Source organism: Ipomoea nil, unplaced genomic scaffold (assembly GCF_001879475.1).
Source record: "Ipomoea nil cultivar Tokyo-kokei standard unplaced genomic scaffold, Asagao_1.1 scaffold1043, whole genome shotgun sequence".
In the NCBI taxonomy this organism is placed as follows: Eukaryota; Viridiplantae; Streptophyta; class Magnoliopsida; order Solanales; family Convolvulaceae; genus Ipomoea; species Ipomoea nil.
The window spans coordinates 3,846,256-3,863,985 of NW_017617471.1; the positions used below are offsets into that span (position 1 = coordinate 3,846,256).

Consider the following 17,730-nt stretch of genomic DNA (forward strand, 5'->3'; position numbering starts at 1 on the left):
CTTTCCTATTCGTACAAAAATTTTGCGTTAAAATTTTATTCTAATATTATTAAATACTGTGATTTAATTTCTATTGTAATCTATATATCTATCTATACATCTATACTATATATAAAAACAAAATCCTGCAATTTTTACTTCCCGCCCAATTCCTAAAAAATCTCTCTTCCTTATAAAATATATTGATTTCTACTTTTCTATTCGTACAAAAATTCTGGGTTAAAAACAAAAACAACACATATACATTTTGGGTTAATATTTTTCAAACCCCCCTAATAATAAATAATAATTTTTTTTATCGCGCCGCTGGCCGCGGCTAGGAAGTCCGGAATCGGCCTCCTCCGCGGCTGCTTCGCTGGCTGAACCGGCGATTAATTTTTTTTTTATATAGGTTGTAAAGTGTCAAATGTTCGGCAAGGCATAACTTTTGACTCGGTTGTCCGCTTTGGACAAATGTGTTTTTGAAATCGCGTATTTTTTTGAGATCTATCCACCGTAGGCGGTTTGACCCACTAATTTCTAAAAAAAATTCTTTATTAAATATTTTCTAAGAAAAAACTATCAGAACCTTATGTTTTATTAATGAATTTTTAAATTTTTTAATTAAAAAATGTCCTGTGTATTATTTAATAATCTCTCTTTATAATGGGTTAAATTATTTAATTATGAAAAATTAGGGAATAATTAATGATGGTAATAGAAATCCTAGAAGAATATAGAATTGAAGAATATTTAATTATTGTTACATTATTATTGTGACTCACGGAATACAATACAAGAATATTTAATTATTGTTATATTATTATTGTGCCTCACGGCCATTATATACTAACAGAACTTGAAAAGAAACTAATAATAATAATATAAGTGGTAATAATAATATCTAAAAGTAATTAAGTGTTAATAATAATAGTAAGAATATTAACGTAAGAATTATGATATAGAATAAATCGTAATAATTAATAACTATTGTCTAGGATTAAATTTGGGATTTTCAAGAGATAAGCGATCTCTGGTGAAATTAACTCTTAAATAATTATATATCGATTTAAATATTCTTAATATATTACAACAATTCCATTACGTGCATCGCACGGGTGAAAATACTAGTACATATAATAAGCTAACATAAAATATATATATATTACTATAATTAGAATTAAAGTGAAAAAATTTGTAAATTAGTAAATATTCATAGTAATCTTAGATAACTTCAGAATTATTAGGGAATCACATTCTCTTCAAAATCTTATGTGGATGTATGTTGTATTCTTTGAAAAATGTTATATTTTCATATATAAAAAAAAAAAAAAAAAAAAAAAAAAAAAAAAAAGATGAACCGACATAGGATCAATAAAATGGACCTATTTGGTACATGTCAATTTGATAAAGATTAAAAAGTTGAAAGAAAAGTGAGTAAATAGAAAGCAAGGGAATTAAGCAATGAATGGAGTGATGGAGAAACATTTCACAATGTGTCAAATTGCCAAACCGATATTCCTTTTAGGATAAAGACAAGTCAAATAAAGTTAAATGTTGGGGAAAATTTTTGTGTTTTGGTGTCCTCATCCGTTCTCTCCCTTGTCAACAAAGGCTGCTTTTTGTGTCCTTTTGCCTCTAAAACCGACGACTTGAATTATAGGTACTTTGTTTGATTTTTGTAACTCCTACTAATTCTATTACAATATATTAGTGTTACAATATAGTATCAGTTGATACATATTTTTCTAATCTATTGAAACACAAAGAATTAATACACTTTAAAAAAAAATTAATACACCTTATTTGATTTACATGCTAAATTTTAGATAATACTCCATATGTCTCATTTCATCAACCAACTTTTTCTGTTAATTTTCTTTAGTGTTTTTTACTCATTTTCAAATTTGATTTTTTTTTTTGGTATTTAATAGTACTTCTAGTGTAGTTTCTAAATATATGAATTTTGTATACTAATACTAAACTTAATATTATGAAAAATTGAATTAAAACTAATTTCAATCAAGCCTCGTTAACTGAACTAGACACATAAAATGGAACAGAAACTATATAATGCTTTAAATTAAAGACATCATCAATAATTTGTAGTTTTTCGCAGTTTTTTGTACGCCCCAACATCCACCCTGTCATCTAAAATCATACTCAATTATAAAAATCTTTCTCCATATTAATTTGATGTTTTTTTCTTAATTTTTGTGAACTCACCATTTTACTATCCTATATTTTAATTAATTATTTATTTAATTGAATTATAAATTTATAATTGTAATAAAAATTAATTAAATAAACATATTTACATTTAATTAAAATTAAAATTATAAAATTAAAATTATAAAATTAAAATTAAATGACTAATAATTGCTTAAAAATTAAAATTGATTACTTAAAAATAATAATTAATAATATTTTTTAAAAAATAAAATTTGCCGTTGCCAATATTTTTCTTTTCATTTTAGAGTGACACCAGCTGGCAGTCACCTTGAAACGTCCCAATAAATGCGTGTAAATTTATTTTAAAATTAACTTTTAAAATTTATTTTAATAAATTTAAATAAATACCCAACCCCCTCCCCCACATTCATCTCTAGGCAAGAGATCATGAACCTTTCTTAGGAATAGTTTAGTACAAGTTCCGTAATAATAATAAATAAATAAATTATTCTTGAAAACTTAAGAATAGTTTAATACTTCCTTTGAAATAATTATTCCCTTAACAAAAAGAATAACTCAATTCCGGAATAATATTTTCAAGAATATAAATGTCGTGGGCAATCCCAATCTTGTTGGTACGACAATTGATTCGGTACCCACAAGAATTTAAGTTTAGTCTCTATAAGAGATATATATTGACCTTCTTTGTTTGAGTTGGTTAAATATAGACAACATATATTAGTACAACACACGTTAGCCGTCTCTACATGATATTGATTTCCTAAAGGAGTGTCAAAACATGTGAAATTCAAAAGTGAGACATGTTGTGGTTTGTCACCACTCACAATGCAATTAATTTGCATAAAATTTCACTTTCTTTTAGACATGTGTAAGAGCATCCTTATCAGTTAGGGATATTAGGGGGAGAATGTAAGAGTGAGTAGGAAAGAGAATAATGTAAGAGGGGAGGGAAAAAAAATAGTGAATTCTCCCCCATTTCTCCTCTAATGTAGATGCTCCAAGGGCATCATCACTGGTGGAGTTTTTGGTGTGGTTTGTAAGGAGTTTTTGTAGGTATGAATAGGAAAGAGAAATTTGAAAAAAAAAAAAAAAACAAAAAAAATGAAAAAAAAAAAAGAACTTTTTTAAAAGATAAACATGCTATTTACTACGCGCCAGTTGGGCGCTTGTTTTGTAGCGCACGCGAAGCAAGAAGAGAGAAGTTTAATTTCAGTGGGTCCCACATTTTTAAAAAAATCTCAAGATTTACAGGACGATCTCATTCTTTCTCTTTCCCTCCCTTATCTCCTCCACCTAAGCAAATTCATTCTTAAAACCCGTGAAAAACCAACTAATGGGATGCAGAGTACAAATCCAACAACAATAATCGAGGTCCTAGTATAATGAGGGTGGAGGGCATTCTTAACCACCACTAAAGAACCATTTTCAAGTTTATCTTTTTTTAAGGACTCTCTCCCAACATAGTAAAAACCTATAATATATGAACCACAATTCACCATTGAATTGAAAATAATCTCCATCTTGTGAGTAAGCTAAGGCCTCCTTGTCGCTCCCTTTATTCATCCTCAAAAATACTCTTTGTCGTTTCTTGTAAGTAAAACCTTCAAACCGGGACCGCTTCCACTATTCATCCTCAAAGTCACTCTTTGTCACTACTATTCTTAATTCTCGTCTCCTACTGACATCAACATTGAACTTGATAGAGCTGATGAGGCCTTTGCCCTTTGGTTTGCTCCATCCCATTAGAGTTTCATGCTTCCATCAATAGCTAGAGAAGCAATATCATTCCTGCCTTATTTTTGCAATTTTTTTTTTTCTGTTTCTTTTCCTTTTTTTGAACATTTATTTTGGGTTTCAAAAGGCATTTAATTAAATATACACATCATATCCTATTCTATTCTACCAAGATGGAAAGAACAGTCCAATTTTGACTGCAGTATGATGTTCAAGTTTCTGTCTCTTCTTAATTTTCAACCAACAACTAGACTTGTGTGGCATATGACTCTCAATCAAGTGGCTCCCATTCCCAGAAAATCATAGAAAGCAATTTTTTTCAACTGATTGCTCTGATCTGTTGTCTGATTGGTGCTCTTGAGGTTGGCCACTGACTCAGATGCACCACTCACCTCTGAGTTTGATGACTCTGATTGACCACCCCTCCTAACTTTTGACGAGGACGACGACCCTACAAGAGATTATATTTCAAGATGTTATGTTAATTTTTATCAATTTTTTCATTGAAATCTATGATTGAACACTGACGAAGTGTATTTCGTTCAGTAATTATAATTATCTGAAGTAATGTGATGCACCTTTAGTAGTGATACTTAATCCTATCTTGGTTGCAAAGGGTGTGGTTAAAATGGGAAGTGGAGAGTAGCATTGCCTACCCTTTCCCTCTTCCGTCCTAGATGACGATGACCCTGTAAGAAATTATATTATGAGATGTTATGACAATATTTTCATGTTCCCTTATTGAAAGTGGATAAAATGTATTTGGTTCAATAATTATAATTATATATACAATAATGAGATATACCTGTGATACTTAATCCTATATCGGTAATGGGTGTGCTTAAAATTGGACGTGGAGAGTTGCATTGCCTATCCTTTCCTTCTTCCACCCCGGATGATGATAATGATCCTACAAGAAAGTATATCTCTAGATGTTATGTGTGATTGATCTTAGCGTTTCTGTAATTGCTCTAAGTCAAGTACGCTTTAATTATAGAATTCTTTCAGTGCCATCTACTTAAAACTAATTGGTAGTAAGTAGGTGGATAACCATTTAATTACACCCCTTACTGATAACCCACATCGCCACGTTTTGAATCAAGCAGAGACTGAACTCGATCAATCCGACCAACGTCCAACATTGTGGTATTTATGGATTTTTTATTTATTGAAATATATGATTGAAAATTGATAAAAACGTATATTGTTTAATAATTTGAATTATATAGAGTGAGGTTAAAATGGGAAGTGGAGAGTGGCATTGTTTCGTCGGAATACCTGTAACGGCGCCGGGGGTTTGAAAGTCCGGCGGCATTGGATTACGGCCAAATGAAGCGGCGGAAAGGGAGAGGTGACTGCAAGTGGACTTAGAATCGACGGTGGATTCTGTGGCGGCGGCGGCATTGAAACTGCTTGTACTAGGATTATTAATGACGTTCGTTAGCTTCATTCTCTTGTAACCGCCGCAGGTACTAGTAAAACTAGCGGCGGAAACCGGGCCGATTTGCTGCTGCCGCCACCACCGCTCATTTCTGGCGAGGAGGACGTGCCAGTGGTTCTTCACGGCGTTATCCGTCCGGCAGGGGAAGTACAGGCGGGCGATCGTCGCCCATTTGTTGCCGTACATTTTCTGCGCCTCCACCAGCCGCTCCTCCTCCTCCGCCGTGAACGTGCTCCGGTTTAGCTTCGGATCCAGCTGGTTATACCACCTCAATCTACAACTCTTCCCTGTTCAATTGTTCATCGCCATTATTATCAGCGAAATCCCCAAAAAAATAAAAACAAATTCAAAAATTATTAAAACCTGATCTTCCTGGAAGATTGTGAGCGATGAAATTCCAGTTATGTGCGCCGTGGAGAGCTACGAGCTCTTTGAGCTTGGCGTCTTCATCGGGTTTCCAGTGTCCTCTTGGGATGAACCTTGAACAGTTGCCGCCGCCGTCGATTTCCGGCACCCCATTGCCATTATTAGTTCCGGTAATCATTTCCGGTAAAGGAAAATGATGATAGTAACGACGATGACGGCAAAGGTTAATATACATAATTCACCCAACCAAGAACAAAAACAATTATTTTAGATGTACAAGGAGAGAGTGGGTGGTGAGTGGTGACTTGTTAAGAAGATGAACATACTACTTAGTATGCAATGCTCACACATTATATATATGGGGAAATTTTAGAATACCAATCTATCTCGGTGTACTAATATATTTTTGTGCACAAGAAATTTTTACTATTATACTTCAAAGTTTTTAAAACTTTCATTGGTCCCGACTGAACATCTGGATGTATTTTGCATTACATATAATTATGTATATTTTTGAATTGTACTTGATAACGAGAAGATAAACAACTTAGTAATACTCGGTATAAACCAAAATTAAGCATAGTTTAGTGCAAAAAAGTATCGATGCCTATTTGGTAATAATGTAGACCTTTTTTTCTTCTTTTTTTTTGCTATTTTTAGTATCTTATGTGAACGATTTTTATAAATTATTTAACAATCGTCTTATGTGAGGTCATCTCATATGAGATTGATTTTAAGTATAAATAGCACATCTTTATAAAGTCTGAGAATCATCTTTTACTCGTTATTAGTCCGTACGGGTCAAACTGCTCTGATCTGCTCTAGACCTATATATCCCCGTTTATACAAAAATCATTTCATTATCATCTCTTATTACTTTATTATTGATTATTGATTTATCTCATAGCGTAATTCCAAATCTACCCTTACAACAATCTCATTTACACTATTAATTACAATTATGAGAAATAAAAAGAGAAATATCTCAAAAAAAAAAAAAAGAATAAAATTATATCAATTTAAATCTTTATTTTACCTTATAATTTATGTTACGTGCACCAATTTCGATAGCCGCTCGTGTGGGTGGGTGGGTGGGTCCCCAACAGTTTCGGAGTTGGGGACTCCAGTAGTGAAAACAGAATCTGCTCTTCTTTTTGTGTAACTCCAACTTTATCACAACAACTTTTCTGCTTTTTTCAAAATTTTGTTATTAATTGATTATTACCATATTATTTTCACTTTTCGTTTTCAATTTTATTTTTCATTTTACCTCCAGCTTTTAAAAACAACAGCAATGATAAAGCCTAAAATTAATTTTTAACAGATTTGTAAGAGTAAAAGTGTAAAACACAACTTATATTAAAATGTTATAATGGTGATGCTCTAAATTTAAATGTATCCAAGTAAAACTAAAAACGAAAAAAAAAAAAAAGAAATTAACTGCAAAATTTGAAATGAAAATATCATTGTAGTAAAGAGGCCGGAATTGAATAAGTTAATAATTTTTATAGGAATAGCTTTTGAAAATTTTCATAATCATGTCCCTAATGTTATTATATTGTGAGGTAGCACAATAACTTTGATGGGAATATATGACCAACATATATGACAATTGACGGGTATTTTCGACCTTAATAGTGTGTTTCACAACTTTTCAGGTTGAGAAATAGACCCCAATTGAACAAATAGGCAGCACGTGAAGCGTCATTCCAACCGTCACACCTGTTCAAGTTTTTTCAACATCAACATATGGTACAACCGATCTAACTGACCTATAGGTGAGCGTCAATTGGTATTTATGCATGTGCTCCATGCCCATCATTATAAAAGTCAGCTTGCTCTATAGAAAGGAAATATTTCGCTTGAAGAATATCCTTTAGTACTTCGTGACCTATTGAGAGCATTTTGCTGTTTCTAACTCTAACACAATTTTGTGTACTAAGAATTACATATATAAATTATTATATTTTATTCATAACCATATACTCATACTTTAACATAATAATACAATCAAGGTTGCAAAGATTGCCAGGAATTCCTCGGGCGCTCAATTTTTATTTTTTTTAAGATTGACTTGATAATTATAAACTATTTAATACTTTAATAGTTGATACTAAAATATTATTCAGGTAAATATTAACCTAAAAACATATAAAATTGTAAATTGTATAAAGATTTAAAGAATCAAAACACAATTACACAAAAGTCACAACTCACAAAGTATTAATATTATAGTAGTTGATTTCAATTTTATTTATTTATTTATTTATTTGCATTTTTTGAGTTTGCGATCAATTTGAACGATTTAGCGTTATTTTGCACAAAATAAAATCGTTTTGAGTAAAATAACCCATTAAAAAAACATAACAATAGCTAATCAGTCGCTCAGACGGCCGACCACCTAGAACACTGATTAAGGTAAAATTCTAAGCAATCAGACTGTGCGATTTTTACAACCGTGAATATAATAAAAGATAATTGACATTATCAAACTTTGTTTTTATCCGTGTTGAAAATTGATGACAACTGTAATTTTTTAAAATAGAAATTAAAATTAAGGTTGAATTCAATCAGTCTCATATCCCTTCACGTACATTTTGTCATGTGTTAAAAAAGACAATAATTAATTGATTCAAAACCCATTCCATTACGCTTTAGGATTAATAAGCTTGCTTTTATTTACAGCATAGGATCTTGACGTTATTTGGCCTGTCACATAATTTCCGAGTAAGACGCGTTTGTGACAAAAGAAAAAGTTTTTGTTAACGACTTAATATACAATCTCTAGATTTAAAGATTCACACGCAAACTAAAATTTTGTCAAGTCAGATAAAATCATATTACTTTTATTGCTCTCATTTTTTTTAAAAAAGTATTATTGACTCTGTTACAACGTAGTATAAAGAGTCAATGCCCCCATTAGAGTTTAAACTAATGATTTCTTATTTTTCTTCTCAAAATGTTGAATCTCCAACTTCAAGAGCTTCTTACATCGCAATTCGACAAAGCATCTGAAAAGATGTAAATTATGATAACTCAGCTGAATCAAAGAGGTTAATTATACCGCTTGACCACAAAGTCTTTGACGCACCTGAACATGTAACTACTATTGATACAAAAATATAAAAATTATATTTATATTATATCGCCGCACGCCCGCACCTCAAATCACTTTACATTGTAATATTATAGTAATAAAAAATAAAATAAAAAAGTCCACCTTATGCGCTCATTACAGCTTTAATTTGTGCTTTTAAACAACTTCTGGCTGTTTGTCTTTTAATTATTTTCTTGAAAAATGGTCTCTGCAGCCCCTTGCCATAATTAAATGTTAAGTTTCATTTTGTGTGGGTAGTTTAACTAATTAGAGTTAATTAAAGTTGGAACAAGTAACAAAAAGTTAGTGTCACCTTTTAATAATTATAAATATCTTTAAAATATATATATATATATATATATATATATATATATATATATATATATATATATATAAATGATAAGTGTACTATCAAATATTATTATTAGAAAAAAATTATAATTTATTCCCTCTATAATATGTCAATTATCATTGTCATTTTTGAATTATTAGTGGTGCAAATGTTGTCCCTCAATTTTCAAAACAGTACATATATTGCCCCTCCTATACCGTATGCAAGAGAAATTGAGGGACAACATTTACACTACAGAAGGAGCTATATATATATAGAATTTTGAAAATTGAGAGGCATACACCACTAATAATTGACATATTATGGAGGGACATAAGTTACAATTTTCTCATATTATTACTTATGAATTCTATCACATTGATTAGACAAAAGGGGAAAAAAAAAAGAAATAGTAAATCACCATCTAGTAGAATTGCCAAAAGAGTTAATTCCAGCAATGGTCCTCCAACTATATTGATTTTTCAAAATTAGACCCCGACTTTTAATTTGTACACTTTAGGTCCCTTGACTTTCCATTTCTTTCCAATTGAGGTCCTTTCGTCAGAATACAATTAATTGAACTTTAAATGAAGGGGTAAACTCGTCCTTTCACCTGCCTATGTATTATTCTTCATATTTCTCCTTGTATAAGCAATATATATGAAGATAATCTCAGTCGAAGTCCTAGAATGTTCCTCGTTGTTCCCCATTTATTGACTACTCATGTGTGCGTTTCTCCATTATTGAGATGTTTACAAGGTATAACAGCGAAATACGAAGGGAGAAATACGAAAAATAATACATAGGCATGTGAAAGAAAGGACGAGTTTACCCCTTCATTTAAAGTCTAATTAATCGTATTCTGACGAAAAGATCTCAATTGGAAAGAAATTGAAAGTCAAGGGACCTAAAGTGTCCAAATTAAAAGTCGAGGACTAATTTTGGAAAGTCAATATAGTCAAGGACCATTGCTGGAATTAACTCATTGCCAAAATAAGCCTAACCCGCTAAGAAACAATTGTTATACTATGGACCAGAGTTTATATTGTATTGTGAATCATGATACAAAATTTTTATACCTTCAGTTAACATATTCTGTACATACATTTAACAATTTCTGTACATGTAAACAAATAATTTGATAATTGCTGACACATAATATAATAACTACATGTACAGAAACTATCAATTGCATGTACAAAATAAGTCAACTATAGATACAGAATCTGACTTGATAATTGCTGACACATAATATGATAGTTACAAATACAAAAATTATAAACTGCAGTCTGCAGGTACTAAATGTGTCAACTATAAATATAAAATTTAAATATTATTTTTTAATTAAGATTTGCAATGCAAGGTGGACCCCTAGTCCATGCCTCCGAGGTATAATTTGCCGCTAAGCAAACGCATGCAACCATCTAATGACTTGGGAGCGGGCAGCCGGGCAGGGGATTTATAGGCTTGCCAAGAAGTGGGACGGATAGGTTTATATTTCTTTTAATATTAATAAAAATATAACAAAATAATTTTTTATTTGATATTTAGCATTTTGAATTTTAAAACTTTGTACTAATTTTATTTTGGATTATTTAAGAGTGACAAAGCACACATGAAGTTGTAAGAGATTTACGCCAATTTATCCATACCCCATAGATATTAATAAGCTTTAATTAATTTCTGCATTATTTATTTACAAAATTGGATATTTTATAATATGACTTTCATAATAGCCAATTGCGCTCATTGTTTACAAGGACTTTGTGGTCCAATGACACCAAATTCCTCCATCAGGAAAGATTTTGGACCCGAGTCCATGGCATGACACAATTGTACTCAGACTAATCCACATTCACATCGGGCCAGTCCAATTAAGGGGCAAAGTGCTGACCAGTTTATTTTTTTCATACGAGAGTGTGGTTTCGAACTCCCGACTTTTCTTAAGGAATGAGAATACACGGTCACTCACCCCATAGATATTAATAAGCTTTAATTGATTTCCGCATTATTTATTTAATTAAAGATGTTAAAAAAACAACAACAATAACAACAACAACAACAATAATAATAATAATAATAATAATAATAATAAATGACCATTTTATCCACACTCCATAGTAGATATTAATAAGCTTTAATTAATTTCCGCATTATTTATTTAATTAAAGATGTTGTTCAAAAAAAATTATAATTATATATAATTGCACTCAACAACAACAACAAATAACAATAACAATAACAACAACAACAACAACAACAACAACAACAATAATAATAATAATAATAATAATAATAATAATAATAATAATAATAATAATAATAATAATAATAATAATAATAATAATAATAATAATCATAATCATAATCATAATAATAATCATAATAATAATAATTTATTAGTTGAATTTGATGGTACAATACGTTAATAAGCATTAATGGTATTTGGTGAATGGTGGATGCATGCATGCAATTTTACCATATTAGTTGAATTTGATGGTACAATACGTTATTACACTTAATCATGATTCATAAAATCTTTGAGAAATATTATTATTAAATACCTTAAACGACATAACTTCAATCAAGTAAGAAGAATGATGAGTCGTCCTGTGAAAATGGCACATCATTTCCTCTTGTGTTTCATTGTCTTTGTTGCTGCAGCTTTCCTAGTCGCCTCTTCTCAAGGTTATAAACTTCCATGGAAGTTACTATTGTTTGAGTTTTGTTGGTTCAATTCCTCGATTGATGAGTATTTGAGTGATAATTTACGATATTCGTGATTCATTTTTTTTTTTTTTTTTTTTAAATTTTAACTTGTATAGCTATTCTTGTTCTTATTTCGTTTTTTGTCGGTGTCTCACTTAACCTTATTTGTTCTAATCACTTTTTAGTTTTACTAATAGTTCGTGGGTTGTGTATTTGAGTAATAAGTTATGATATTTGTTACCCATTTTTATATTCTAACTTGTATAAGTATAGCTACTTTTTTTCTCCTTTCGTTTTTGTCCTTGTCTCACCTCTCACCGCTTTCATTTTTCTCCGTCTCACCTTTGAGTGGAACAAATTTGTCCCTCTAAATATGCATTTCCATATTACTCTTTTAGTGGTAACGTGTGTGAATGCAATCGATTTCTATACAAGGTTGTGATTAAAGTAAAAACGCTCAAATTTCATAAATTTATAGTATTCGATTTCTCTAATTATTTAAATTTTGTGCATATTTTTGTATCTATTGTTTTACTTTTCGAATTATTAAGTAAACACTATCCTATATTTACTTCTTTTTTTTTTTTTTGGTATTTTTGAAATGTGAGCAGATTTCCCAATGTATGATTATTCGGCTCCCACAGAGGTAATAACAAAAGATTAAATAATGCAGATTTCTCAGAGCATGATTTTCGAGTTTGATTCTTGTTTAACACCTTGTCAGTCGCGTATGTCGCATAAGGTCTTTTTAATGTGATTTATCTCTTTTGTGTCCTAGTTTGTCAGCTATTACACAGAAACAAAGACTTCTTATATTTAGAATTGCGTATTTTTATAATCACATAATTTTCCTAATTTATGAGGATTATGGTTTTTTTGTTTTTTTTTTGCTCAATAGTGCAAGCAGCTGCCTGATAAGCCACTGTATGGTGGAGGGATTCTGAAGGGTCAAGAGATTGACTACATATGGGTCAGAAGTATATGGGGATACAGAACTTATGTACCTTCAGTGATCTTGCCAGATCTCATACCAGGCTTCTATTATAGTTTTTCCAGTTAAGACAAATCTATATTTTTAATTTTTATTTGAAGGGGTATATTTCGGGAAAATTTGACAACTTAGATGGCTGCAAACCATTGTTGTAAAAATTGACCTAGGGGCCTCTAGGCCAAGACAATTAGTCTTAGATGGCTTTTAGTCGATCGGCCGATTAGGTGACTTAGGCGCCTAACTAGGTCGAGTTGAGCACATAACTCGATCGAGTCAGTGCCCAACTCAGCCGAGTAGGCGCTAATTCGGCCGAGTTTTTTTTTGTCTGCTCGGCCAAGTGTTTTTTTTTGTCTGCTCGGCCAAGTGTTTTTTTTTGTCTGCTCGGCCAAGTGTTTTTTTTTGTCTGCTCGGCTACTCTTCTTCTATATTTCTTCAACCATGTACTCAAGTAACTATCTAACACATGCATTTGACTAGTTTGAGGGATTATAACAGTCTAACAACTCATAGCCCTGAATGGAAAAAGTGGAGACAATATACTTGAATTACTCAACCGCATAGGCAATCTAGGCACCCCCGAGCGTCCGACTAGCGCCTAACGCCTTATGCAACATTATGGGAAAGTGATATAAAATTTAAAATAGAATAAAGAGTCAACAACACCTCCACTAAGGCTTGATCTCATGACCTCTCACATGGAAGATGTCACTACATGTCACCTGAGCACAATGTGTTTGGCTGGTAAATAAGGTTATATATAGAATATTATGGATGATTTTAGTGTAATTGTAACTTGTTTAACTTGCACACAGGTTGGGTAAAGATTACCGATATTGAATCTACTGTTTTATGGGTTGTTGTGGGGACAAAGGAAACCTGTGGAGCCACCGTTATTGCTCGGGAAGGATGTTGGTCTTTTGTTAAGGGAGGATTTTACTTAGAGGCACCTCTAAACACATCGGTCCTACATTTTGAGGTAATTAATTGGGGTCCAAATTAACATTGTTTAAAACAAAAGGAAATAATTTTTCGAAACGCTTTAATTTATCTTTTTACCATTTTCAGGATTATAACGGCAGGAATGTCCACATAGAAGTTGCGAGTATGTCATTGCAACAATTCTCCGAGGAGCAATGGCGGGCACACCAAGACAAGGCGATCCAACAGGTAACAACGTTGTCATGTCACGTACTTCTCTATCCATTGATACAATTGTCATGAACCATATATCATATATTTATAAAATATTTAAAGTGTGTTCAGAAACTCGAAAACTGATTTTCTTGGTTTTTATGGCAGGTAAGAAAACGTAATAGTATAATCACGGTTACGGATCGACATGGAGCTAAACTACAAGGTGCAAAAATAAAAGTGGAGCAAATCTCCAGAGATTTCCCCTTTGGAGTCGCAATTTCAAGCGCCATTTTGGATAACCCATCCTATCAGGTTCATCTCTCGAGTTGTAAGCATGCAAGTTACACATTTGCAATGTAAATATAATCTTTGTTTCATTAATGTTTATGTTTTTTTTTTTATCTGTAACTTTTAGAAATGGTTCAAGAAAAGATTTACAGTGACGGTGTTTGAAAACGAACTGAAATGGCCGTCGAACGAGCCGAGGCCGGGAACGTCAAACTTCAAGACGGCGGACAAAATGGTGGAGTACGTGACGAGGAACAAAATCCCGACTCGCGGCCACAACATTATATGGCAGGACCCGGTGTTCGCGCCGTCGTGGGCGCGCAACCTGACGGGGGAGCGGCTCCGGCAGTTCGCCACCAACCGGCTGCGCACCGTGATGGAGCGGTACAAGAACAAGTTCATCCACTGGGACGTCAACAACGAGATGCTCCACTACGACTTCTACGAGACGAAGTTGGATGACCGGAACGCGTCGCTGAAGTTCTACCAGATGGCGCAGGCGGTCGACCCCAACATCCCGCTCTTCTTGAATGATTTCAAGCTGGTAATTGAAGCATATGCTCCGCCTTAACTAAAATACTACATTAATAGTTGTAGTGCATTTATATATTATAACGAAAATGGTCAAATAAGTTCATAAATTTTATCACTTAAGAAGTCACTTAGACCCTTACATTTTTTAGAAGTTATAATTAAATTCTGTTATTTTGGAGCAACGAAACACACTAACATGTTGGTGACCTGTAATTGCAGGCCAATTCAACTAGGGTTCTAGCCAACTCAAATAAACAGCCGACCAAATTCCAAATTCCAGCAAGCTAGGTCAAATACCAACAACCAGCTATTGTTGATGAACGTTGGTATTTGACATAGCTTGTCAGAATTTGGTTGGATGTTTGACGGAGGTTCGTCGGAGTTGACTGGAACCCTAATTGACTTGCAATTACGGGTCACCAACAGGTTAATGGGTTTCATTGCTCCAAAATAACATGTTTGTGAGTTTTAATTGCAACTTCTCTTTCGCTTGTGTGCGAACCAATTACTTCTTTATGGACTCCATGCAACATGTGACTATAAAAATTCATGATCTCTGATATCAAATTGGATGGTGTATTCCGTCTGAATTAAAAATCTAAACTTGTCTAAAAAAGACGAAACTCTTTGATTGGGGAACACAATCCAACCCAATCCAATTTTATATTGATGCTGTCCGGATAAATCTGTGTCATTGTCCACAATCTGATACCTAAAAATTAATTGACTATCTTGAATCTTGGTTACATATTTATATATTATATATGCTGAAACAGGTGGAGTCATGCGGCAATGGCAGCAACGTGGACGGGTACATCGCCAAGATTCGGGAGTTTCAGCGGAACGGGATCAAGCTTCTGGGAATGGGACTGGAAGGGCACTTCTTCAATGGGGTAAACCCGGTTTTCAGTCGGGCGGTGATGGACAAATTCGCCACCGTCGGCGTCCCCGTCTGGCTCACGGAAGTCGACGTGAGCCTCAAGTACGGGCTGGAGAAACAGGCGCGGTATCTGGAGAAAGTCTTGCGGGAAGGGTTCGCCCATCCCGGCATCGGCGGCATCGTCATCTGGGCCGCCATTAACCACCAAGGCTCCTGCTGGCAGATGTGCCTCACCGACAAGAACTTCAACAACACGCTCGCCGGCGACGTCGTCGATAAGCTCCTCAAAGAATGGCACACCGGCAAGCTCACCGGAAAGACTGATAGCAATGGGTCGTTTAGCTTCTCTGGGTTCTTGGGGAATTACAGAGTCACTGTTAAGCATCCTTTGCGGCGGCGTTTTAAAACTACCGTTTCGCTCTCCAAAGGCGTCGGTCCACAGCACTTCCAAATCCGTATGTAATTGTCATTTGCAATGAAATGAAGAAACTTATCTTTCTCCAGATATATAAAATGTATAATGTAATTATATGAATATATAATATCCATAAAGAAAGGAACATATATTTAATTGTAACATGTTATACATGCACATATAATCGAAGTATCGAACGTAAACTTAGTGACATGCATGTATGAAACAAATAACGAAAATAATGACACATTATTTTTACAATCATGTTGTTTGAAGAATTTTAATTTTTATCTACAAATTAAAACATTCAAGCAACTGTTTGGTAATGATAGTTAATAGTTTGTAAAAGAGCGTTCTATAAACTCTTTTCAAAATACTCTTAATCAATAACATTTTTAAAAAATGTACTATCATATTTTAAATTGTTTCGACTCAATTGATTTGTAGAGCATTAAGGCTCATTTTTCTTTGCACATTCGATGTTCTTGTAGGAACATCGCACAAGAACATCGAATGGGGAATGAATTGTAGAGTGGTGGCCTTCTCCGGCGAGAAGGTGACCACAGTGGTCACCGGCGACAGTTGAACGGTCGCTTTTTTAGCCTGAAAATACACCGAAAAATTATCGGATCTTCAATAACCGATGATAGTAGGTCATTTATCTATATTTGGGCTTCATTGCATAAAAATGCATTGTTTATGAGTGTAATTGTACATTTAAAAAGTTAGAGGGGCTAATTGACTATTTAACAAATGTTTGAGTGCTTATTTTACTCTTTTCCCTTCTTTATATATATTAGGAATAAGGGTCAAATAGGCCATCAAACTGCACACAATAATTCAACTAGGCCACTGAACCAAAAAAAATCAACAATTGGGTTCCTAAACTAGCCAATTTCAAACAATTCTTCCAATTTGAAAGTTTCCAACAGGTCATCCTTCCAAATTAATTAATTTTTAAAAATAAATTCTTAAAATTAATTATTTAAATTTTAAAAAAATAAATAAATAAACAAAAAAAAAACAAAAAAAAAAACAAAAAAACAGGACTGGTTGTCTCCGGCCGGAGTCTTTTTTTTTTTTTTTTTTTTAACAAAATTTAAAATTATTTATTTTTTAAAATTTATTTTTTAAAAAAATAATTAATTTGAGAGGATGACCTGTTGACCTGTTGGAAACCTTGAAATTGGAAGAATTGTTTGAAATTGGTTAGTTTAGGGACCTAATTGTTGGTTTTTTAGGTTCAGTGGCATAATTGCATTATCATGTGCAGTTCGATGGCCTATTTGACCCTTATTCCTATATATAATGTTGTAAATAGGGGTGTTAGCGAACAGAGCTTTCACCAAACTACTCGTGTTCGTGTTCGGTAAGCGTTTGTTTATGTTCGTTTGTTAAGGTAAACGAACCATTAACAAACAAAAATCAGAGCTCGGTTAATAAACGAACGGAGCTTGAACAGTTATATGCTCGTTTGCTAAGAGATCGTGAACAAGCTCAGCTCGTTGTGTTCGTTTAATAATGTTCGTGAACAAGCTCATTTAGTGTTCGCTTAATAATGTTCGCGAACATGAACATAGATTATTTCTTGTTCACGAATGAATTGTGATCATGAACATGTGTAAGTGTTTGGTTATT

At 32.9% G+C, this 17,730-nt stretch overlaps 2 protein-coding genes across 2 annotated transcripts; one reads left to right on the forward strand and one right to left on the reverse strand.

Moving 5' to 3' along the window:
- Nucleotides 1-4,082: 4,082 nt before the first annotated feature.
- LOC109181074 (transcription factor MYB44-like) lies at nt 4,083-6,049 on the reverse strand. Its single transcript, XM_019330829.1, has 5 exons — nt 5,711-6,049; nt 5,185-5,634; nt 4,712-4,816; nt 4,485-4,595; nt 4,083-4,357 (listed from the first exon to the last, which is right to left on the reverse strand). Exons 1-5 carry the CDS (start codon nt 5,946-5,948, stop codon nt 4,182-4,184), a joined length of 1,080 nt encoding a protein of 359 aa, XP_019186374.1. The 5' UTR covers nt 5,949-6,049; the 3' UTR covers nt 4,083-4,181.
- A 6,531-nt stretch (nt 6,050-12,580) lies between these two features.
- Nucleotides 12,581-16,678, forward strand: LOC109181156 (anti-sigma-I factor RsgI6-like). Its single transcript, XM_019330911.1, has 8 exons — nt 12,581-12,592; nt 12,749-12,827; nt 13,654-13,817; nt 13,907-14,008; nt 14,141-14,287; nt 14,391-14,807; nt 15,574-16,132; nt 16,584-16,678. Exons 1-8 carry the CDS (start codon nt 12,581-12,583, stop codon nt 16,676-16,678), a joined length of 1,575 nt encoding a protein of 524 aa, XP_019186456.1.
- Nucleotides 16,679-17,730: the final 1,052 nt, after the last annotated feature.